The sequence below is a fragment of the Mesoplodon densirostris genome, chromosome 7, assembly GCF_025265405.1.
Source record: "Mesoplodon densirostris isolate mMesDen1 chromosome 7, mMesDen1 primary haplotype, whole genome shotgun sequence".
NCBI classification, from domain to species: Eukaryota; Metazoa; Chordata; class Mammalia; order Artiodactyla; family Ziphiidae; genus Mesoplodon; species Mesoplodon densirostris.
Window position 1 is genome coordinate 5,428,348 of NC_082667.1, and position 23,969 is coordinate 5,452,316.

General features: G+C 40.5%; 1 protein-coding gene across 10 annotated transcripts in view; it reads right to left on the reverse strand.

Annotated features, from left to right (window-relative positions):
- PPP6R3 (protein phosphatase 6 regulatory subunit 3) overlaps nt 1–23,969 on the reverse strand; it is a 131,519-nt gene that overhangs the window by 86,132 nt on the left and 21,418 nt on the right. For 5 of the 10 annotated variants that reach the window (XM_060105379.1, XM_060105387.1, XM_060105381.1 and 2 more), the window contains one exon: nt 23,007–23,104. The exons of 2 other annotated variants lie outside the window; for them this stretch is intronic. In XM_060105379.1, the coding sequence (XP_059961362.1) occupies nt 23,007–23,054 (48 nt within the window). In that variant the 5' untranslated portion in view covers nt 23,055–23,104. Of the gene's footprint in view, nt 1–4,971; nt 5,125–23,006; nt 23,105–23,969 lie in introns of those variants that run through there. 3 more of the 10 variants (XM_060105382.1, XM_060105383.1, XM_060105384.1) reach the window with 2 other exon arrangements.

Here is a 23,969-nt window from a genome sequence, read left to right on the forward strand (position 1 = left end):
GAGGGGATAGGATGGGAAAGATGAAAGAGATGATTGTTATTTTTTGTTATAAATCCTGTGATACCATTTGACTTTTTAAACTATGCACCTATGTAAGCTGTATACCTATGTATGATAAAATTAAAAATTATGAAAAGAAAGAAAATATAAAGCAGCACAATCCCTGGCATTTAGGACAGGCTCTATAAATATAACCACAATCTAAAATCAGGGTATTATAAAAGACTATCTAACAGAAAGACCATGAGGTGATTACATGCACATAAGATTCCTACATACAAAAAAACAAAGAAATAGAAAAATCTAACCAACAGCAAAAACCACAATGGTACCTTTTCAGTTTAGGTTCTTTCCCACCCCATTTTTCCTGCCATGAGTGTGTGAAGCAACTCCAGAGACCTAGGACACCTGGGGGTACCGTACTGAGATCGCCAAATCTGGTATGCCACCTTTTTTATAAATATAGGCCCTGAGCGAAGAATGGTTTTTACCCTTTTAACTGTTTGGGGGTGGGGGTGGGGGAGTATCAAAAGGACGATATTTCGTGACTTGTACAAATTCTGTGAAATTCAAATTTCAATGACCATAAAGTCTTAACAGAACACAGTCACACCATCCTTTACATTCTGCCTCTGGCTGCTTTTACACTACCAGGGCAGAGTTGAGCAGTTGTGACAAGAGACCACATACGGTGCTATCACTGTGCACTGCAGCGAGGCGCTCTCCAAATCACAGTGACACGGGTATAACTCAGCAGTGCTCAGAGTGCCATGTGCTGTACTGCAACATTTTATAAGTGCACACTCAACATGTCAAAACAAGAAAAGAAAATCTGGACTTCAAATGTTGTGTTTTTAAGGTACAATGGGATGTGAACTATTCTGTTATGAAACTAGATGGCAAAGCACTGTTTATTATGCAATCATACCATCCCTGTGCTAAAATACACTGTATGTCGACATTACCAGACTAAGCAGTCATCACAGTATTCCCAAATCACAAGAAAGGAACAGTCAGAAAAGTCAGAAAATGTTAAATGGAGTATCTTATTACAGGAGAATTTCTTCACAAAAATAAAAAATGAAAACAAAGCTTCAATCAAAGCTGGTTTCTAAGGTCGCTTGTTAATAAGTTAAAGAAACCAATGATGATTTTCCTTGATTCTTGATGAGTTTAAGATCTGAGTGTTGTCATTTATTTGAGGAGTTTGAAGTGATGAAGAATTAGCTTCTATGAAAAGTGCATGTGAAACAGAATGCAGAATATTGTCAGAGAAGCTAAGAAAAGATGAAATCACTACAACGTGCAGCAGAACGTGCCATGATGAGCTACAACTGATGGTGGTAAAATTGTGTGTAGACAGAAAAAAAGGCTTCACTGGACAAATTCACAAAACTTGTGACAATGTAAAGTGTTTAAAGCTTATGGCTATTCATTCTTTTTTTCATAAGCAGGTACTTCGGGAGTTTTTTTTTTGATCCCTCGCATATTACTGAACCAGTAATGTCAACAGTGAACTTTATTTACTCTCATGGACTTAACCATCACTAGTTTCTGACTTGTCCTATCACACTGTAGTTTAATGGCTTACAACAAGTAACGCTGGGGCTTCCCTGGTGGCGCAGTGGTTAAGAATCCGCCTGCCAATGCAGGGGACACAGGTTCGATCCCTGGTCCAGAAAGATCCCACATGCCGCGGAGCAACTAAGCCCGTGCGCCACAACTACTGAGCCTGCACTCTAGAGCCCATGAGCCACAACTACTGAAGCCTGTGCACCTAGAGCCCATGCTCTGCAACGAGAAGCCACCACAATGAGAAGCCTGCGCACCGCAACGAAGGGTAGCCCCCACTCACCGCAACCAGAGAAAGCCCGCAAGCAAAGAAGACCCAACGCAGCCAAAAATAAATAAATAAAATAAATAAATTTATTAAGGAAAAAAAAGGAAGTAATGTGGGTTTTTTTTTTTTTTTTTTTTTTTTTTTACTACTTTTGGAGCTTAGGGCCAAGGCTGAAATTTTTCTGAATGAGAACAACACTCAACCACTGCTACTGAACACTGAATGGCTCTGGAAATTCACCTTTGCTGAAGTGCTATCTGAAGTTAAAATAATAAGTGAGATTCCCATTCCCATACAAATTTGCAGTCGATATATTTTCAAACTACAGTTACACAGCATTTTTCAGAACTTAATGCAAGTGTGAAGGAAATTTCCCTATTCCAAAAGCCATTTAGTTATGCAATTGAAGAGCTTTCACCTAACCTTCCACTGGAAATGATTAATCTACAAAGTAATGACATGCTAAAAGGCAAATAAAGAGAAGAACCTAATAGAATTCTATAAATGCTTTATGCCTTCTAAGTGAAGAATATACTCAACTAAAATCATACATGCTTGTGGGCTGGTATCAGAATGTGGCAGTACCTACATGCATAAAAAGACATTTTCAAAGATGAAATATGTAAAATCTCACTACGGATCAGCACTAATAGATTAGATGAACATTTGCAAATAGATTTTGATGAGAGGGGAACTCTACTTCAAATGCCATTTAAATGAAACGTTATCCCCCTAGAAAAAGAATTTCATTCTTCTCATTAGTAGATCTGTATCACGGAAAAATGAACTCAAGTATTCTTAAATTTTCAATTTCATCATAAAATCTGGGGAAATTTGTTTCTCTTTTGTCACGTAAGTACCCTCATAATATCCTCTTTTTTGCCTCTTGGTCTACAAAACCTAAATGTGTACTTTCTGGGCCTTTGCAACAAAAGTTGAGCTTGATGATCCCTGGTCTAAAGGACCTTATACCTGCAGTGCTGCACCTCTTTGGAAATCCTTCTCAACTACCGGGCATTGATTATAGGACTCTGGGAGCCTTTGGGGTAACTTCTTAAGAGAAGAGTTCACCCACCCTAGTGTGGAACAGCATGGTAATGAGCAGAGGGGAGTACAAGAAGAAAAAAGAATATAGTTAAAGGTAAGGAATTGTTTTATAAGCTACCAAAGCTAAGAGTCTCTATCAGCAAAGAAAAACAAAAACAAACAAGAGAAAGAGCGTGTGAGAAATAAAGGGAGAGAGAGTTTTAAAACTGTTATCTTGAGAAATTTTAGCTCCTACCACCAAACAATTAATGACACCTATTACGTAAAATGTACTAAAGACATAAAGTAGAAGTGAAAACTCCTTGCTCAGGAGTGCTTAAAATCTACTTAAGGAAAAACAGTAATCCTAAAATAATTTAATGATATACTCTAAGAGTTCACAAAGGAATGACCACAAAGAGACTGACTGGACCAACATAGAAAGGTTTTACAAAAAAGGTGGAAAGAGAGCTGAGCCCTGGAAGGCATAAAATCAAATACACAGAATAATAAAACCGTATGATGGGGGTGGGCAAAATGGATGAAGGGGATACAAAGTTATAGTTACAAAATAAATAAGTCATGGGATAGAATGTACAGCATGGTGACTATAGTTAATAATACTGTATTGTATATTTGAAAGTTGCTAAGAGAACAAATCTTAAAAGTTTTCATTACAAGGAAAAAAATTTGTAACTGTGTAAGGATGATAACTAATAACTAGACCTATTGTAATCATTTCTCAAAATATAGAAATATCAAATCATTATACTGTACTCCTGAAACTAATATGTCAATTATACCTCAACTGAAAAAAAAAGCTAATATGTGTAATACTATAAAGAGTTCTAAAAATTAGTTTTTGAAATCCAGCATCACAATAGAAAAATGGATAACTGTTTTAACTATAAATGAATCTGACAGTCAGATCATAGCTTATCACTGCATGCTACTGGACTTCTTATATCTGAACCCTCAACTGAATTCTCCACACAGTCAGGCAGGTAAGAAACTGAAGAGTTCATACCTACGGGTTAGAACCTATCCCAAGGCAGAGGAAAAAGAAGGGCTGGGCCACATGAGCAAAAACAAACAAACAAAACCATATGAAACAAGGTGCCCAGAGTGAATGAATGACTACTTAAAGGGAATTCTCCCCATCAGGATTTATACAGAATAATATGAAGATAAAAACTGGACAAATCAGAACCTTTCTACAAGAGTTGGTGCTTCACTGTGTAAGCAGAACGGGATGCTGAGGAAGAGTTATTATTCACAAGGGGCTGGAGGTGGGGGAGAGCACAGGCAAAGTGGCTTACTGCCGAGGAAAGATTCCGGCCTGGGGATTAGAAGCAGAGACCTGTTACAACAGAACAACTACAGTATCTCCTGAGACAGTGAAGCCTGAAAAGTAGATGATTAAATGGTTTATGCCCACCTGCTCCTCCAGTTACTATGGAACAAATGAAATTGGATTAAGTATGTGTGCATATCCCCAAAAAGGTCCTACTGGGCCACTTTCTATTAAGTGCCAACTGACCCAAAAGCCAAATATGCAAAGTAAACCTCTGGTCTTTCACAAAAAAATTCAGTAAAGAGTTGCAAAATGGTAGCAATTAAGACTCAAAAGAGTCAGGTGGCTGGCTAGAAGCCAGATGTCCTTTGGCTGGTATAAAACAAACACAAATCTCTCCCTCTCTCTCCCTTTCTCTCTCTCTCTCCCTTGCGTGCACGCACACACACACACAGAGCCAGGGGACCTAGAAGCAGTAGCTGGGTCTCTACTAGCAGTCTTTCTCTGGCATGCTACTTCAGCTTGCTAGGCCTGTCTAGTCCCTAGGGCCCAGCTCAATCCCACCCCAACCCCCATCCCGTGGAAGCTGGGAATCCCATGGGTGCTGCAGATTCTACGACATACCAGAGCAAACTACAGAGCCTGTTACTTAACTTCCTAAAAATACCATAGCGCCACGGAGCCAGGTGGTACCTGGCTCAAAGTGATGACCCAGACCAGGTCCACCTAGACTCCAGGGTCTCAAGACAGAAAACTGCTTTACTTGATGTAACTCATGGAAGGAAACTCCTCATAATCTTAGTGACCTTACCTTTCAAACCAAGTTTAAAAATTAAAAGAAATGTTTTCTTTTCTGTGGCTCCTTGCCCATTACAGGTTATCCTGGCAACGGTTGTCTTCCAATTTACTGCATTAGCAGATTAGCAGAATAAAGTGGGATGGTCGACATGAAACAGAAGTCCCCCTATAAAGAAAAAAAGAGCAAAAATGACAACGTGTTCTCTTTTGTTCGGATGAGAGCTGCCATTAAAGATACTGGTTCAAGGTCTTCGTTCACACACAACTATACCTCAGAGGATTGAAAAGTACTAGCTAATTGAAATTTTTTCTATGTAACAAGAGAAAAAAAGGTACTGTCATTCCTCTACCTAAGCTTTTATCCTACACTAAACAATAACCCAGAAATAGATATACAGTAAGAGCACTATCAGTGAGCAAATAAGAAAAAATACATATGCTTATCTTTGTCTTATGAAAACATCAATGATATTCTTACTCAACAGGGTTAACTACAAAGGCACCATATTTTACAACACTAAAACAAGTTTTAAAAGTATCTTCCTCTAAATGTCCCCAAGTAGCCCCGTGTAATACCTTTAAACAACTGTAACTTACTAGGAACTATGAGCAGAACATTACGTTCACTTAAGTACCAGCTGTAGCCGAATCCTGTCTCTAATGTGAATTAACCAGATGCTTCACATGAAAGGACTATAAATTTAAACTGTCTTCCAAGGCACTCCATTTATAACTAAATACTGCAAGAAAAGACACAAACTATGGACAATATACCAATCAGAAATCCTATAAAGATGCAGTCTACAAGGCATCTCAAAATAAATGCCATTTATTTAATGCCTTTGTTCCACAAAATTCACACTATGTTCTGATCAACTCAACATTTTCCCTCAAATAAGATAATAAATAGAAACAATGCTAACCACTTGCTAAAAGAAACAAAATGAATCAAGAAAAACTGTAACAAACCTAGTTTAAAATGAAGAAAATATTTGATTCTAAAAAACATTTTACCAGTGAAATGTTTTCTAAACAAAAACGTGTTTAATTGATCACCTAAATTTTTGCTTTAAATCGTAAGAACAGATCATGTGCCACCACAGTCCTTAGACATGACCAACCTAGCATGTTAGTGTAAAGAGTACATTTCTAAATGTCAAAGGTAATTCTAGTCCCATCACAACCACTCTGTGTTAGGGGTTCCAGATCCCTTTAAAAATCCAATGAAGTTATATACTCCACAAAATGCACACACCTGCGCACACGCACACCCATGTGACATTTAATCTGAGTAGCTGTAGGACTCTCAACTGATCTACAATCTTTTCTCCCACCAGCCAAGATCACCCACTTCTGGACTTCCCTAGTGGTGCAGTGGTTAAGAATCCACCTACTAAAGCAGGCAACATGGGTTAGAGCCCTGGTCCGGTAAGATCCCACATGCTGCAGAGCAAGGAAGCCCGTGCACAACTACTGAGCCTGCGAGCCACAACTACTGAGCCCATGGGCCGCAACTACTGAAGCCCGCATGCCTAGAACCCGCCCTCCGCAACAAGAGAAGCCACCGCAATGAGAAGCCCACGCACTGCAGCAAAGAGCAGTCCCCACTTGCCGCAACTAGAGAAAGCCCGCGTGCAGCAACAAGGACCCAATGCAGCCAAAAAAAAAAAAAAAAAAAAAAAGATTACCCACTTCACCCACTTCCAAGCCAGTCAGTCAATCACAGGCTCCCAGCGGAGTTGTACCAACCTGCCTGCCTCACTGGGCTGCACACTCCCATCCAGGGAAGCCAAAAGATAAGACAGCTGTCAACCCACTCAGAGCATCACAAATTCAGGTGCTTATTAAGTTGTAACAAGTATGCTGAGACATAACCCACTTTTCTGGAAAAAGGTCTTTAATTGTTCGGTCTTTTCCCTTAGACTAATTACGGGGAAGAGGGGGTCTATACTATTGATGATAAGAAATCTGGCTTTTTCTAAAGTGCGAAAATGTGGGAAACAAGATCAAAAGATAGAAAACAGAATGAAATGGTATACAAATGCAGTACTGGGACTCCTGGGTAAAGAATGTATATTGAACACACATTGCAATGCCTCGAAAAGTACAGTAAAAGAATTGTTTTGGTTGTTTTATCTTGCTTTTTAAAGGCATAATCCCAAGAACCAACAAAATTAGGGAGCAAAAGGAATATTGGTTGAAAAAGCTATTTAATGAACACTTAGATTCCCAAATCTCCTTGCCTTCTTCTGTCCTTCCCAACCCCATCAGATGACAGGAGGAAGCCAAAAAGGATGGTGACTCCGGTACAGCGGAGGGTGGGCCTGCCAGTGAAAAAAGAGGGACTGTGTGAACTGCAGAAAGAATGCAGAGACAGGCCCACTCAACTGCCCACCCCACCCCCAGCCAGATTCTCCTATTGGGCTCTGACATTCCCAGCCAGGATGAAAACTAAAAGTGTCTTCTAATCACTGACCTCAAGAAACAAACACCTGAAAATCCTGACACTGGGGACTTCCCAACCAAAGGAGCTCAACTCATCACACTGCTGAAAGGTTCACAGCCACTGAGCCCCCACCCGTGAATGGGGGATCCAATCAACCACCCTCACTCTAATCTTTTCTTTAAAAGTCTTCATTGTAAACTTGCAGAACAGCTGCAAGAGCAGTTCAAGAAGCTCCCACAGAGTCTTCACCTAGATTCACAACTAATCACTGTGTCACTTTTGCTCTTCCACCCATCTTCTGCAGCCATCACGTCCTTCACCTTTAAATAGCTCGCTGTGTATTTCCTAAGAACAAGGGTATTCTCTTCCACAACCACAGTCAAAGTCAGGAATGCAACACATTAACTGTCCCATATAGAATCTATAGTTCACATTCCAATTCCGCCAACTGCTCTACAACGTCCCTTACGGCAATCCCCCTTCACCTGAATCCAGATCATGGATCACACCTAATGTCATGTCTCCATCTGCAACAGTTCTTCAGCAATTCTCTGTCTTTCATTGGCATCTTTGAAGAACATAGGGTATAAATATCTGGCAGTACTACCACACAAGTGGTAAGTGAGGTTTGTTTTTCCTAGAGTATCACATAAGTAGTAAGATAATGTCTGTGTGTCCCATTATTGGGATTTTGATCACTTGGTTAAGATGGTATTTGCCTCATTTCTCCACTGTAAAATAACCAGTTTCCCCTTAGTAATTAACTAGTAAATAATCTGTAGGAAGATATTTTGAGATTATGTTCTTAAAACATTCACCCAATAGTTTTAGCATCCACTAGCAATTCTTGTCTTAATCAACTGTTACTGACAGTTATAAAATGATGTTTATTTTGTAAATCTACTGCTCCTTCTACACTTATCAGTTGACATTATAATTCCAGTAAGGTATATTCCCTTTTTCCCATTCATTCTTTAATTCATTATCAGTATGGACTCACGGATTCTTATTTTATTTATTAATATCACCATTCATTCTGATGCTCAAGTTATCCCAGATTTGGCCAGTGGGAACCCCTTCAAGCAGAGGACTGTGTGCTTTCTATGTTTTTTGAGTACTTCCTTATTTCCTTGCATAACAACATGTTCTAGATTAATCTTGTACATTCTCTGCCCCAGCTCTAAAATTACCCATTTCTCCAAGGAGCCCTGGCTCCTTTTAGTGGAGGGTGTGATTTAGAAATGAAGATCTGAGAACTAAGTATGTTCACAGATAGTGAACAAAGCTGAGAAAGAATGGCAATTTCATATGATTCAACTCTATGTGTTGTGTGTGTATATACCCCGACTTTAAATGTGAACAAAAACCACGGATTCCAATAACATCTCAGGAAAGCCTCTACCATGAAACGTAGAGTGCAAAACAAAACAGAACAATGCAGGATGGAGGAAAGACTATACAAGAAAAAGAGTACATTAAAAAAATTATCCTCAGAAAGGTAAGTTAATGTATCCATCAAATTTTTTTTAAAAAGGGATATTATTTAAAAAGGGCACTGAGAGGGCCTCCCTGGTGGCGCAAGTGGTTGAGAGTCCGCCTGCCGATGCAGGGGATACGGGTTCGTGCCCCGGTCTGGGAGGATCCCATATGCCGCGGAGCGGCTGGGCCCGTGAGCCATGGCCGCTGAGCCTGCGGAGCTGAGCCTGCGCGTCCGGAGCCTGTGCTCCGCAACGGGGGAGGCCACAACAGTGAGAGGCCCGCATACCGCAAAAAAAAAAAAAAAAAGGGCACTGAGAATAATTAGCAGACTAATACATTAGGAAAATGACTTCCAACCCAGAAGTCTATACCCAGCCAAACTATCAATCAAGAGTACACAGAAAGTCTCAAAAGACTTACCTCCCACACCCCTTCCTCATAGAAAACTACTAGAGACTGTGCTCCACTAAAACAACAGAGAAACAGGAACAGGAAATTCAATGAAGGAGAGAGGCAAAATGAACTCCCAGGGTCCCAGCAGACAACTGTGTTCCCTGCAGGGAGGACAAGCCATCCAGTCTGGAGCAGGTAAAAATTTCTTCAAAAAGATAAAGCTGATGGAATACCTGCACATGCAACTGGCGAAAAGTGTGAGGCTAAATTAGTGATTGATACATTAAAAAAAAGTTGACACAACATTTCCAAGGAATACCAGAAGTTGTTTAGGAAAAGTATTTGTAATTTACTACTTGACACTATAAATAGCATCCCAAGTAATAATGGATAAATATTGATTTCACCAAAATTGCAATAAAACTGTATTGGAAAGATGGGGAAGACAGAATGTGGGGAAGAGGGTGCAGTGAGGGAAAAAGAGTAAGCCAATCCTTATCTTCCATATCTTTTCAGAAAGGGAAATCAATAGATGTGCTTAAAACTAAAAAAATCAGCAAGCATGCATGTAATTATGAACTCTTCCAGTATGCTCTTCAGACATGTGGAGGTAAATATGTGTTTCTTAACTGGCTAAAAGAGTTCTAGGTAATATAGTCGCCTTCAGGGAAGGGGGAAAGAGGGAGGGGTGGCTAAAAAGTGCTGTCATCTTACCCAACCTCCTAAAGCTAGCTCACTCTTTTTTTTTTTTTTTTTTTTTTTTCCTTTTTGCGGTACGCGGGCCTCTCACTGTTGTGGCCTCTCCCGTTGCGGAGCACAGGCTCCGGACGCGCAGGCTCAGCGGCCACGGCTCACGGGCCCAGCCGCTCCGCGGCATATGGGATCCTCCCAGACCGGGGCACGAACCCGCATCCCCTGCATCGGCAGGCGGACTCTCAACCACTGCGCCACCAGGGAGGCCCAGCTAGCTCACTCTTAACTGGAGATACGCAAAACTGACAAATTTTTTTTTCAAATAAAATTTTAAGAAGAATGCTAGCCTGGGAGGGAGTATTAAATGTTGAGACCAGAGAACTATAACGTCAGCTACTCATTAGTTGTGTGACCTAAGGCAAGTCATTTGACCTGAGTATCCATTTCTTCATCTACAAAATAAAGGAGCTGGACTAAGTTAACTCTAAACTTTCTTCCTCTTTCAATAAATTTATTAATCTAATATAAAAATAAAGTAATCAAAGCTTTAAATATGGTGCCAGTGGCCATGGACAATGGCAAATTAAATTACAGAAAGAATGAAGCAGGACTTGGTGAAATAATAAATGGAGAGAGAAGTAAAATGGAAAAAAAAATTCTGCTTTAAGCCTGTGGGTCCCAAGAGGGTGCTGATGGTTAAGGAGAAATGAGAAAAGCACTGTTTTAGAAATGAAGACAAAAGAGTTCCTGATCCTGGCCTGGAACGAACTGAACTGACAGTATCCAGACAAGCTATGACATGAGCCCACTGGAAAAAACCTAACTAAGCTGGAAACAAATGTTTGTGTTAAAAGTTAAAACATACAGATGATGGTGGAATCCATAAGGATGATGAAAAGTTCTTCCCAAAGAATACAGAAACTGAAAAAGGAGGAATTCTCCCCTCGTATTTAATTACTAGGAAACCATAAGTTTTACATCATGATTAAAGGACAAAAATGAGAAAGGGGCACGGCTAGAGAGCAGACTATTGAAAGGCAGTGGGAGCAACAGCACAATGTCATACAAGCTGCAGCAGGAAAAATACAGATTTGCTAATAAAGAATACAATACATAGCTTACTAGTTGACGTCATAGTGCATTCGGGCTGCTATAACAGAATACCATATATTGGATGACTTAACAAACAACAGAAACTGACTTCTCACACTGCTACTTCTCACACTGCTATAAACTGGGAAGTCCAAGATCACAGCATCTGTAGTGTCTGGTGAGGACCCCCTTCCTGGTTCATAGACCACAGCCTTTTCTGTGTCCTCACACAGCAGAAAGGGATGAGGGAACTCTCTGGGACCACCAATCCCAATCATTAGGGCTCCACTCTCACACCTCACCACCGCCCAAAGGCCTCACTTACCAACACCATCATGCTGAGGATTAGGTTTCAACACATGAATGTTAGAGGGGAGACACAAATATTCAGTCTATAGCAGTTGATATCATTAGATTATCCTTTCAGAGGAAATGGATCCAGAGGGGCCCCCTCAAAAAAGGAAAACAAGATTTTTTTTAAAGATAATATACTTTTTTTAAAATTTATTTTTGCCAATCATTCCTTAAAGGAGCCACATTTTCCTCAATAGCCATATAACATAACTCTATCAAAAAGGGTCTCCTCTTTCCAATACTACTGACTCTGATTAAGGCCAATAAAGAGAATGTAAGAACATAATTATAAAAATATCAGTCAAGAATCAGGGCTGGTGTAGCCTAAAACAGCAAAGGAACAGATTCTCAGCTAAAGAGTATCTAAATATGTACTTGCTTAGTCACAGAACTCAAGAATAGCACGAATGAACATCTACCCTTACAAACCCTTTGTGCCAGCATTATACACATGCTTCTCAAACCTCTTAGGTATTATTCCTATTTCATCATTGAGAATAGTAAGAAAGGACACTCCAAATAACCCTTACATGAACCCTCAATTTATTTATTTATTTTTTAAAAACTCACTTTGGGGAAAAAGGAATAATAACCTGCTCCCTATGCTCTCATATGACTTTTTACCATAAATTCCATGACACTCTTCACAAATGCAAATTCACAAGAGGAAGCCGTAGCTATTACATAACATGCAAGAAAATATTTTCTCCTTGTGTCACCTATCATACACAAACAACTAAAGACAACCTCTCAGTTACAGACAGGTGATACAGCCTAGAGCCTGGACCCACAAAAGCAAGCAAGTCTACCCTCATTAACATCAGGGAGCCCTAAGGCAGGCCAGCTCAATCAGAGTATCATTTTAATGTGGATCTCAATGATCCTATCTCTGCAAGTGTGCCCACAAATGCTCTCCAAAACACCCAAGTCTAAAGAGATGCAAGATAATGAGATGGGGAGACACTCCATCTCTATGAGGTCCTGCTCACCGTTTTATCCTCAATGCCTAGCACACTGTAAATTAAAAAAAAAAAAAAAATCCCCCATATTTTGACCACAAAAATCATCAAAAATGAGCACACAACCACTCGTAATTGGGAGAAACAAACTAAGTAAGTAACATCATTTGGATGACTTCAGAGGCATCTTTCAATATATACGTATGTATTTTATATATATGTACATAGATACACACAGATATATATGTAACTATCAGCTAATTTCAGAACCAATTAATTTAATACAAGCGGTGGCAAGAATACAGGCTTCTAAAGCATTAATCAAAAATTACCGACAAGAATGCAAAAAGACTGCTTTTTAAAGTACAGAACACCCAAGGTAAATCCATACTACCACCTTTTAAAAGCAAAATCAGGTACATAAAGGACTAACTAAAAACTTTGGCACTTGACTGGATTATGTCATCATCCGGCTATGCACCCTAATGGACACTCAAATCACTGCCATCGTACATGAAAGCCAAGCCAGTCTAAGTCGCTATTAAAATCGAGCCAAATCATAAATTAGTAAGTTAGCATCCAAAGTAAAGCCCAGAAATCCAACGCTTCCTGTTACAACAACAACAGTGTGCAGAGATGTAGAGCAATGGTACAAAAGACTACATGATTCCAATCGCCAAAGCTATACTTAGCTGGCTCAGCCACGGTTACACATCAAGCTTAATTTGATGTAAAAACTTAAACTTCCATAATCCTGAGTACAAAAGCAAGAAAGACATCAAACTTTTTTTTTTTTTTTTTTTGCTGTACGCGGGCCTCTCACTGCTGTGGCCTCTCCCGTTGCGGAGCACAGGCTCCGGACACACAGGCTCCGCGGCCATGGCTCGCGGGCCCAGCCGCTCCGCGGCATGTGGGATCCTCCGGGATCGGGGCACGAACCCGTGTCCCCTGCATCGGCAGGCGGACTCTCAACCACCGCGCCACCAGGGAGGCCCTCATCAAACTTTTTGTAGGGCATCTTAGTAACCAAGTGATTAATATGTGAAATAGAAGTACAGAGACTGGAAAACATGCTAAGCAGCATGAAGATGAATGAATGTATCACTGAAAATTCAACCCAAGGATGGGATTTTCAACTGGCAAACCAAGATACCTGACAGATGGAAAAGGAAAAGCCATTCATATAGGCTCTTGGTTACTGTCCTAAAGAAGAGATGAAATATGAACCAAGAAAGGGCCCAAGTCACAACCGGTTATAGCACTGCCACAAGCTCTGATTTTTTTCCTCCTACGTTTAAACACAAACCTGATTTCTAGTTGGCAATTCTAATCATACTCATAACTCTTGGTGCCCACCACTAAAACTTCTAAAGTTCTCAAAAAAATTCTTTTAAGGGGAATGCTCTAGACCTACACTGTACAATACAGTAAGCCACCTGCCACACACAGCACCTGCAATGCGGCTAGTAAGACTAAGGAACTGAATTTTCAATTTTCTTTTAATTTAAATAGCCACGCTGACAAAGAATACCATTTTACTGGGCAGCACTGCTCCAACTCACATTAAAAACTAAGCACAGGATAAACGTTTATGGTCTACAATTTTGGGTAAGTGCACAACTCTAGGCTTCAACTTTCTCAACCAAAAAATATAAAGAGAGTTCCATTAGATTGTCTCCATGACTAAAAATAAATTAGTGCAGCATATAAATTAAAAGTCTCGGGACTTCCCTGGCAGTCCAGTGGCTAAGACTCTGTGCTCCCAATGCAGGGGGGCCCAGGTTCGATCCCTGGTCAGGGAACTAGATCCCTGACCACATGCCACAACTAAAAAAATCCTACATGAGGCAACAAAGATCCCCCGTGCTGCAACTAGGACCTGAAGGGAAAAAAAAGTCTTCATTAAAACTGTTGCAGTGTAATTAAAGCTACACACCCCGGGCTTCCCTGGTGGCACAATGGTTGGGAATCTGCCTGCCAATGCCGGGGAAACGGGTTCGAGCCCTGGTCCAGGAGGATGGCACATGCCACCGAGTAACTAAGCCCGTGCACCACAACTACTGACCCTGCGCTCTAGAGCCCGCGTGCCACAACCAGTGAAGCCCACACACCTAGAGTCCGTGCTCCGCAACGAGAGGCTACGGTAATGAGAAGCCCACGCACCGCAACAAAGAGTAGCTACCGCTCGCCGCAACTAGAGAAAGCCTGCGCATAGCAACAAAGACCCAACGCAGCCAAAAAATAAATACATAAAATAGAAATCTTTCCAAAAACATAAAAATAAATAAAATAAAAAAATAAAGCCACACACCCACCTCAAAGTTATGGCAGGTTACCTCACCCTCATGATACAAGGATATCATATTGCTCCTCACTTCACCAAATTTAATGGGGAAGACCGAGAGAACATGGATTCAGTTCAGTCAACCTTTGGGCAAGTAAACTCATCTCTCTGAGCTTGTTTTCATATCTGTAAAATGAGACGATTAGACTAAACGATCATTTAAGATGCTTCAAACCCTCAACTACTTCTTCCCTGTGGCTCTTAGAAGAAATATAAAATATAAGTGAAACCAGGATACTCTAAGAAATGAAGAAAAAGGAATCAATGAATAACCACAGACTCAAACTCTTAAATGAAATTAATTTCTTAAAGATCTTAAAGAAATTAAAGATCTTAAAGTAGAGAGTCCCAATGACAGAATTTAAAATTATACTGGGTCGGCCAAAAAGTTCGTTCGGTTTTAAGTAAATACAAAAGACTCATTTTTCATTTTCACGAAGAACTTTATTGAACAACATATTCACTAACCAAACTTTCTGGCCAACCCACTACAATATCAATGTACTCTGCTGGGAGACTGATTTGGTCTATTAGGGTGTACCCAGTTTTTTGTTTTTGCTTTAAGTCCATATGTGAACACGCTGCTTTCTCCAAAGCAGGAAGATCAGTAAAACCGTGTTAACGTAGGTGGCAGGGGACCATAGAGCACACAGAGGTTTGTACTGTCCCTTCCCTCACAGAGGGCGGACAAAGGAAGTCTTCCTCCTCCATCAGGCAGCTGTAGTATAATCACTATTGCTACATCCAGCTTTCTCAGACAACATCAGATGCTTGCTTACTTTATCAATGATCCAAACCAAGTAAAACGATGCTCTCATGATAGGAACTATGTTATTTTTAGATGCAATAAGGCAAACTGCAGTGTGAATTCATCCACGAAGCTGGTAAGATGTTATACCCATCTTTCCTGTGGTATACAACTCAGAACATATATAAAACAGGACAGGATCCTTTAAAAAGAACCCTAACAGGTATCTGGAGACGGGAATATAGACTAATAATTCATGTGAAGTGTGTTAAAAGGCAGAAAGTCAAGAGAGAATGACAGGCTTAACCACTCTTCGAAGGCATATTTTCACATACCTTCTGTGCCTATACCAGACCCACTGATATTTTTTTCAACCTTTTAAAATGGGGGGAAAGAATCACTCTCAAAGTCCCTGGTTCATAGCATGGTAGAAAAAACAAAACCAAATTCTACTTTCTGAAGAATAAAATGTTTTAGCGGGACTTTCCTGGTGGCATAGTGGTTAAGAATCTTCCTGCCACTGCAGGGATCGCAGGTTCGAGTCCTGGTCCGGGCATATCCTACATGCCGCAGAACAACTAAGCCCATGCACCACAACTACTGAGCCTGTGCCCTAGAGCCCGCGACACAACTATTGAGCCCGCGTGCCACAACTACTGAAGCCTGCGCGCCTAGAGCCTGTGCTCCGCAACAAGAGAAGCCACTGCAATGAGAAGCTCACGCACCGCAACGAAGAGTAGCCCCCACTCGCCACAACTAGAGAAAGCCTGCGCACAGCAGCGAAAACCCAACACAGCCAAAAAATTTAAAAAGTTTTAGCTGATACTGACTTTCCTTTACATTACAGTTGATTTAACCAGGCCACCACTGATGGACCATTTAGTTTTCAATTTTCACTATCACCAAAAAATGCCAGGGTTCCCAAAAGTGGAACTGCTGGATTAAATAATGTTCATTTCTAATTAGCTGCACAATAGCCACTGGAGGTCATGGCGATCCACATTCCCACCACCAAAGGAGGTATGTATGCCTGGTTCCTCGCACCCTTGCCCAACAACGTCTTTTTCTCTTAAGAGCACTGTTCATGTCTAAGAGCCATTTATACTTCACTTTTCTGCCAACTGTCTGTTTATATTGTTTGTTCATTTTTCTACTGGGCCTGTCTTCTCAATGGTTTGTAGTGGTTATTTAAAAGTAAGAAAAGGAGCCCTTTGTCTCAAAGCATTCCCTCTTCAGCTCATTCCAATCTGGTGTCTATCTGTACCACTCAACTGAAACTGCCTTTTCAAGTCACCAGTGACCTCCAGATGAGGCTAAATCTAAGTGAAACTCTTCTGTCCTCCTCTCAACCTCGCTCTCAGGAGCATTCAGTACTGTGCACCAGGAGACCCTCCTTACTGGCACCTTCTCCTCACTTGGCTTCTTTGAGATCACACCCGCCTTGTTTTCTCACTGGCCACCTCTCGGTCTCCTCCGAGGCAGAGGTTCCCACAGGGTTCAGACTGTGGACACTACCTAGGTACACTCTCCCCAACTGACTACAGTGGCCGGGGTGTCCACTTCCATGTCTTCTACTCACCCTGTTGCCGAAGCAACTGAAACAAGGCCTGGGGAGACTTAAAAAAAAAAAATGGTTTTGTTGAATAAATGAAGCCGTTTCCACGGGTTTTTAAATATACCTCTGTAAACACAGTTGAGATTCAAATTTATAAAACCAATTCAGGCCATCTCTGCACTTCAAACACAGGTACCCAACTATGAGCAGACACTTCCCCTTGGATGTCTTGCAAGCACATTGAATGTAGTATCTCCTAAACGGGTTTTTGCTCTCTATCATACACTGACCACCAACCAAGCCTTTTCCTCACTAAGTTCTCCCTGTCCCAGGAAAGGCACACCCCAGTTGTAAAAGACAGAGCCTGGCTCCTCTTTTCCCTCCCAATATCCAATTCATCAAAATTTTGTCAACTCCATCTTGTGAGTATCTCCCCTTCTTCATCTTCCTCTGCCACCACCCAGAAGATAAAAACAGCTTCCTACTTCATCTCCTTGCGTCTCCTCTGGCCCCTTGAAGCCACCGTTTACTCGCGTTCCTGGTCAGTGTCCTCTGCCACTCCATGTGAGCAATGATAACTATGATGATAATCTATCCGTGCAGTCCACTGTGGTAGCCACATAAGGCTTTCAATTTTAAGCACATGAAACATAGCTAGTTCGAACTGAGAAGTATGTATGTGTAAAATATACACTTGACTTCAAAGACTTAGTAGAAAGAAGTGAAAATATCTCATTTATAATTTTATATGACATGCTGAACTGACAATATTTTGTATTACTGGGTTAAATAAAATATATTAAAATTAACTTTACCTGTTTCCTTTTCATGAGGCCACTAGAAAATTTATGATTACATATGTAGCTTGCACTGTATCTCTATTGAGACATTGTCCTGATTCACTGAGGGCACCACCTTTTTAAAGATGAGCATGCCATCTTTTTAAACCACAAGTGACCAAAGCATTGAAAGCACCAGGCCTGGCACTGGGCAGGCACCCAGATATTTGCTGAAAGAATTATGGTCAACAATCGGTATCCTTTAGGTACACTCATTTAAAAACAAAACACTGAAAATTTAGCTCTTACTTGAAGTTGAACCACACTTTTAAAGTATCATTTGGGCTTCCCTGGTGGCGCAATGGTTAGAAATCCGCCTGCCAATACAGGGGACATGGGTTTGAGCCCTGGTCCGGGATGATCCCACATGCCGTGGAGCAACGAAGCCCGTGCGCCACAACTATTGAGCCTGCGCTCTAGAGTCCACGTGCCACAACTACTGAGCCTGCGTGCCTAGAGCCCGTGCTCTGCAACAAGAGAAGCCGCCGCAATGAGAAGCCTGTGCACCGCAACAAAGAGTAGCCCCTGTGCGCAGCAACGAAGGCCCAACACAGCCAAAAATAAATGATAAAAAATAAAATAAATTTTAAAAAATAAATGAAGTACAATGTGTATTAAAACAACTTTTTCTTTTAATTCAACAAATGTATACTGAGACCTGCTCTGCAGAGCGCACCAGAGCCAGGTGTCCTGACTTCTCGCTGGCACTGCGGCAGGTTCACTGCACCCAGTCACCCTTTCATTAAGGAAACCCATGACATGGAGTCAGAGAAAGGCCTTTGTTCTTCATATTTTGCATTCTTACAATAAATCATCATTTGAATTTATACAAATAATACACAAATACCTTCTTCTAAAGTATTGTAACCATACAGGCAAAGTGACAATCTCCTTCTACCTACCCAGCTCCTTCCAATCACAGTAATCAGTTTCAGAACTGTTAAGAAAACAACTAAGTTGAAACTTTACACATACATGAATTTTAAGAAATACTTTGTCTACTTCTCTAACATTCATCCTAATTATGTCATTAATTTTTGTAATTTTTCGGTGCTAAATTTTCTGTTAGAAGGGAAAGTCGGAAACTGGGGAAGACTGGAAATTTAAGGTGGCCTAAAAAGATTCTGAGTCATCAACCCTTAAAACTTAGTCATCACAACTCAAAAAATCAGCCATGAGAGAAGGAAAGCTAGTGGACAATACAAGGAGGAACAAAAAAAAGTAGACAGTTAACATGGAAAGTGTAATTAATAAGATTTAGGTAGTGATCATCTTGTATTTAAATGTCCAATCACTATGCTGTACACCTGAAATTAACATAATACTGTCGTACCAACTATATGCCAAGTGAAAAACAAAACAAAACAAAAAACTTGGGAGGTGAGGCTTTGCAAAAAGTATCACACCACCTTATGTTATGCCCTGCAACATTTAAACTACCAGAGAGGGTGTGGTATCTTCAGGAGGGCAAGGCTTACAGTCAGTGTGGGGTCTTCTAAAGAAACAAAAAATGCACTCTCAGATGGCCTCACAAACACACAGAGTACATTTCAAAACAAACATTATTACATTTTAAGTCTAGAACTATAATCTGAATGGATTTCAATGTGATTTAGGTTGGAAGCCCTTTAAAAATTCCAATTTGGGTCCACATTCAACCTCCAGAGACAGATCACAACCAAAGAAGACACACGAGCAAGACTGCAGGAAAGTTTACGCCCAAACAGAGAAACTTACAACTACCTGCTTACAAGGCAGAGGACACTGTGGGGATACTACAAGACAAAAAAAATCGAGGTCTTCCACAGATGGCAAGTGAGGTAGGGGGGATTGTTTTAACTGGTAGACCTTACTTGGATCCTGATTTGCCAAAATTAGAAAAATATACATATAAAAATTATCACATTTGAGACAATTGGAAATTTCAACTCCGACTAAGTACTGGATAGTATCAAGCAACTGCTTTGTGGGAGTTTTATTTAGATGTTACAGTTTTGTGGTTATGTTATGGTTAAAACAAACAACAAAAGTGTTTATTTTTGAAAGATCTATACTGACATATTTACAGAAGAAACAAGATAATTATTTTGAGATTTTCTTCAAAGTAATATGTAAGGAGCTAGCCATAAAGAAAAAAATTAATCAACTGAATTACATTAACTCCTCTTCCTCCAAAGACACAATGACAACCCACAGAGTAGGCAAAGATATTCACCATGTTTGTATCTCCTGAAAGATTCATATCCAGAATAAAAGAAACCCTACCAAGTGCTGTGTTTGAAAATATGTCCACAAATTCTGACACTCCTTTCAAAAAGGGAACTTAACTCTCCAAGGTGGGACGATGTAGTGTCTCTTCTAACAAACAGAATATGGCAAAATTAAATGCCATGAGACTTTTGAGGTTGTGTCATAAAAATGATAGCTTCCACTTGGTGCTATTTCTCTCAAATCACTCTCTCAGGGGAAAGTCAGTCACCATGTCCTGAGGACAGGACACTTAGGCAATCCTGTCAAAGGCCTACATGAAAAGGAACTGTGGCCTCCCACAGACAGCCAGGACTAACTTGCCAGGCATGCGAATGAGCCACCTTGGGAAGGATCATCCAACTCCAGTCAAGCCTTCAGAGGCTGATAACATCCAAGCCAAATGGCCCAGCCAAGTCGCTCCCAAGTTCCTAACCCACAAAAACTATGAGATAATAAATGTTTACTGTTGTTACAAACCACTAAGTTTGGGGATAATTGCTATGAAGCAACAGAGAGTTAATACGATAAAAAAGATAATGCGATAGACAAAAGAAAAGGAGACAAATATTACTCTTCGTTAAAAAAGAATAACTAGGGGGTTGGGGAAGGGAAGGATTGAGAGTTTGGGATTAGCAGACGCAAAATATTGTATATAAGATGGATAAACAACAAGGTCCTACCGTATAGCATAGGGAACTATATTCAATAACCTGTGATAAACCATAATGGAAAAGAATATTAAAAAGAATGTATATATTGGGATTTCTCTGGAGGTCCAGTGGTTAAGACTCCGTGCTCCCACTGAAGGGGGCACAGGTTCAATCCCCGGTAGGGGAACTAAGATCCCACATGCCACGTGGCGTGGCCAAAAATAAATAAATGAATGATGAATGAATGAATGAAAAGGAAAGAAAAAGAAAAAGAATGTGTGTGTATGTGTATATATGTATGTATAACTGAGTCACTTTGTTGTGCAGCAGAAATTAACACAGCATTGTAAATCAACTATATTTCAATAAAATTTTTAAAAGATAAAAATGAAAAGGGATAACTAAACAACCAAAGAAAGCATGAAAAGGTGCTAGACTTCACTAGTGCAAATTAAAACTATTGTAAGGTATCACTACACAGCTAGGGGTGTAGCTAAAATGAAAAGCATGAAACAAAGACATGAGCTCTTAATGATAACATGGAGTAAGCAGAACGTCATGCACTGCTGGGGGAAGTGTAATCTGGTACAGCCACTTTAGTAGATGCAGCCACAGTTTTCCAAAATGGAATATATGCACACCTCTACGACCTAGCAATTTCACTTCTAGGTATATCCCCAACAATCTCACACACAATGTCAAGAGAAAAACTCAGACACAAGTGAACATACCATAAGATTCTATTTATTTAAGGAACAAAACTTAATGCAGTTAAGTATCAGGATACTGGCTGCCCTCGGCAGAGCGGAGGGTATGACTGAAAGGGGACAAAGGAGATACCCGGGACCCAATTACCCAGGTGGGTTTCAGACTGTGAAAATTTCATTTATGATGTGCACTCTTCTATATTTCTACTGCAATTCAAAAGAGTTTTAAAATAGTGACAATCCAGGAGAGAAGTGTGGGTTGAAGGAGTAGGTAGGGCAGGACTGGCCTTGGGTTTATGGCTGTTGGAGCTGAGTACCTGAGGGCTCATTACACTATTCTATGTATGCGTGTATTAAAATTTTCCCCTAATAAAAAAGATTTTAAATATACATTAATATAAAACTGGCTGGGGCTTCCCTGGTGGCGCAGTGGTTTAGAGTCCGCCTGCCGATGTAGGGGACACGGGTTCGTGCCCTGGTTCGGGAGGATCCCACATGCCGCGGAGCGGCTAGGCTCGTGAGCCATGGCCGATGAGCCTGCGCGTCCGGAGGCTGTGCTCCGCAATGGAAGAGGCCACAACAGTGAGAGGCCCTCGTACAGCAAGCAAACAAACAAACAAACAAACAAACAAACAAAAAACTGGCTGGAACTGCTGATAAAAGCATAAACTGGGGTAATTTTTCTGGCCATAGATATCAAAGGGTGTTAAAAATCTATACACTCCTTGACCCAATTCCTCTGCTTTAATGAGTTCATACTAAGGTATTTATCCTGAGTAAAAAAATCTTATATATAACTATGTCCAAAGAGTTTATAACAGGAAAAAAAGAGAGAAATGTCTAAATATAGAGGTCACAGGACACTGTGGGGACCACCACAGGATAAACAATCCAGGTCATCCACAAACACATGGAACCTGAATAACAATGATTTTATCTGCACCAAGGTTCTTTTATCTATCCATTGAAATACAGTCATTAACAAAGATGTGATCCACATCATTATGTCACCAAAAACATGCAAATTAAAACAACTGGACAAAACCACACACCAATTAGAATGGCCAAAGTCCAGAACACTGACACCAAATGCTGGTGAGGATGTGGAGCAACAGGAACTCTCAATCACTGCTGATGAAAGTGCAAAATGGTACAGGCATTTGGAAGACAGTTTAGCAGTTTCTTACAAAACTAAACATATTCTTACCATACAATCCAGCAATCGTGCTCCTTGGTATCTACCCAAGGAAGCTGAAAACTTATGATCACACAAAAACCTGCACACAGATGTTTACGGCAGCTTTATCCATACTTGCCAATACGTGGAAGCAACCAACATGTCCTTCAGTAGGTGAGTGAATAGACTTTTCCCCTCCCCTCATGTTTCTGGGAGGGGGAAAAGAACATTTCCTTTTCTTTTCTTTTCTTTTCTTTATTGAAATATATCAGGACATTCCATTCTTAACAAAGCTCACCTTCAAAAAAAAAACTATTTTACCAGAGCCTAACCCACTGAGGTTTTACCAGAACCTAACCTACCTGGAGGAAGGGAAATATCCAACTCCAGCCCCCTCTAACCTTCCGCATGAGGAAAGGGAAGTACACAACTCCAGGCCACTCTAGCCATCCTGTACCACCTAAGAAAAGGAAAAAAGCAGAGAAGCACTGGTGAAGTTCATAGTTCAGGGGCACAGGCTCACCAAAAGACTGAGACTGAATCAGAGCACTACAGAACATTTCCCCTCCCCAGACAATTTACCACTACATTCCCAAAGGTCTATTCTTCACAGTTCCTTTTACCAGGGCATCATGTCTGCCTTTCAAAAAAGATTACGAAGCATACTAAAAAGACAAAAAACAGTTTGAAGAGATTAAACAAGCATCAGAACCAGTCATGTATGCCAGAGATGCTGGAATTATCAAACCGGGAAAGCTAACAGCTTTAATGGAAAAGGCAGACAACATGCAATAACAGATAAAATAATGCAAATAGATAAAAATTCTAAGAAAGAATCAAAAAGAAACGCTACAGACCAAAAATACTGTAACAGAAATGAAAAATGCCTCTGATAGGCCCATTAGTAGACTGGACATAGCTGAGGAAAGAAACTCTGAGCCTGAAGATATGACACTAGAAACTTCCAAAATGGAAAAGCAAAGAGGAAAAAACAGGGGGGTGGAGGGGGGGAGCGGTGTGCAAAATATCCAAGAGCTGTGGCACAACTACAAAAGGTATACCATACATGCAATGGGAATACCGGAAGGAAAAGAGAAAAGGAACAGAAACAATATTTGAAGCAAATGACTGGGAATTTCCCCCAAATTAATGCCGGACACCAAACCACAGATCCAGGAATCTCAGGGAACACCAAGCAGGATAAATGCAAAAAAAAAACAAAAAACAAAAACCTACACCCGGGCATATCATATGTTGTCTACAAGAAACTCACTTTAAATTCAGAGACACATATAGGTTAATAGTAAAGGGATAGAGCTAGACCA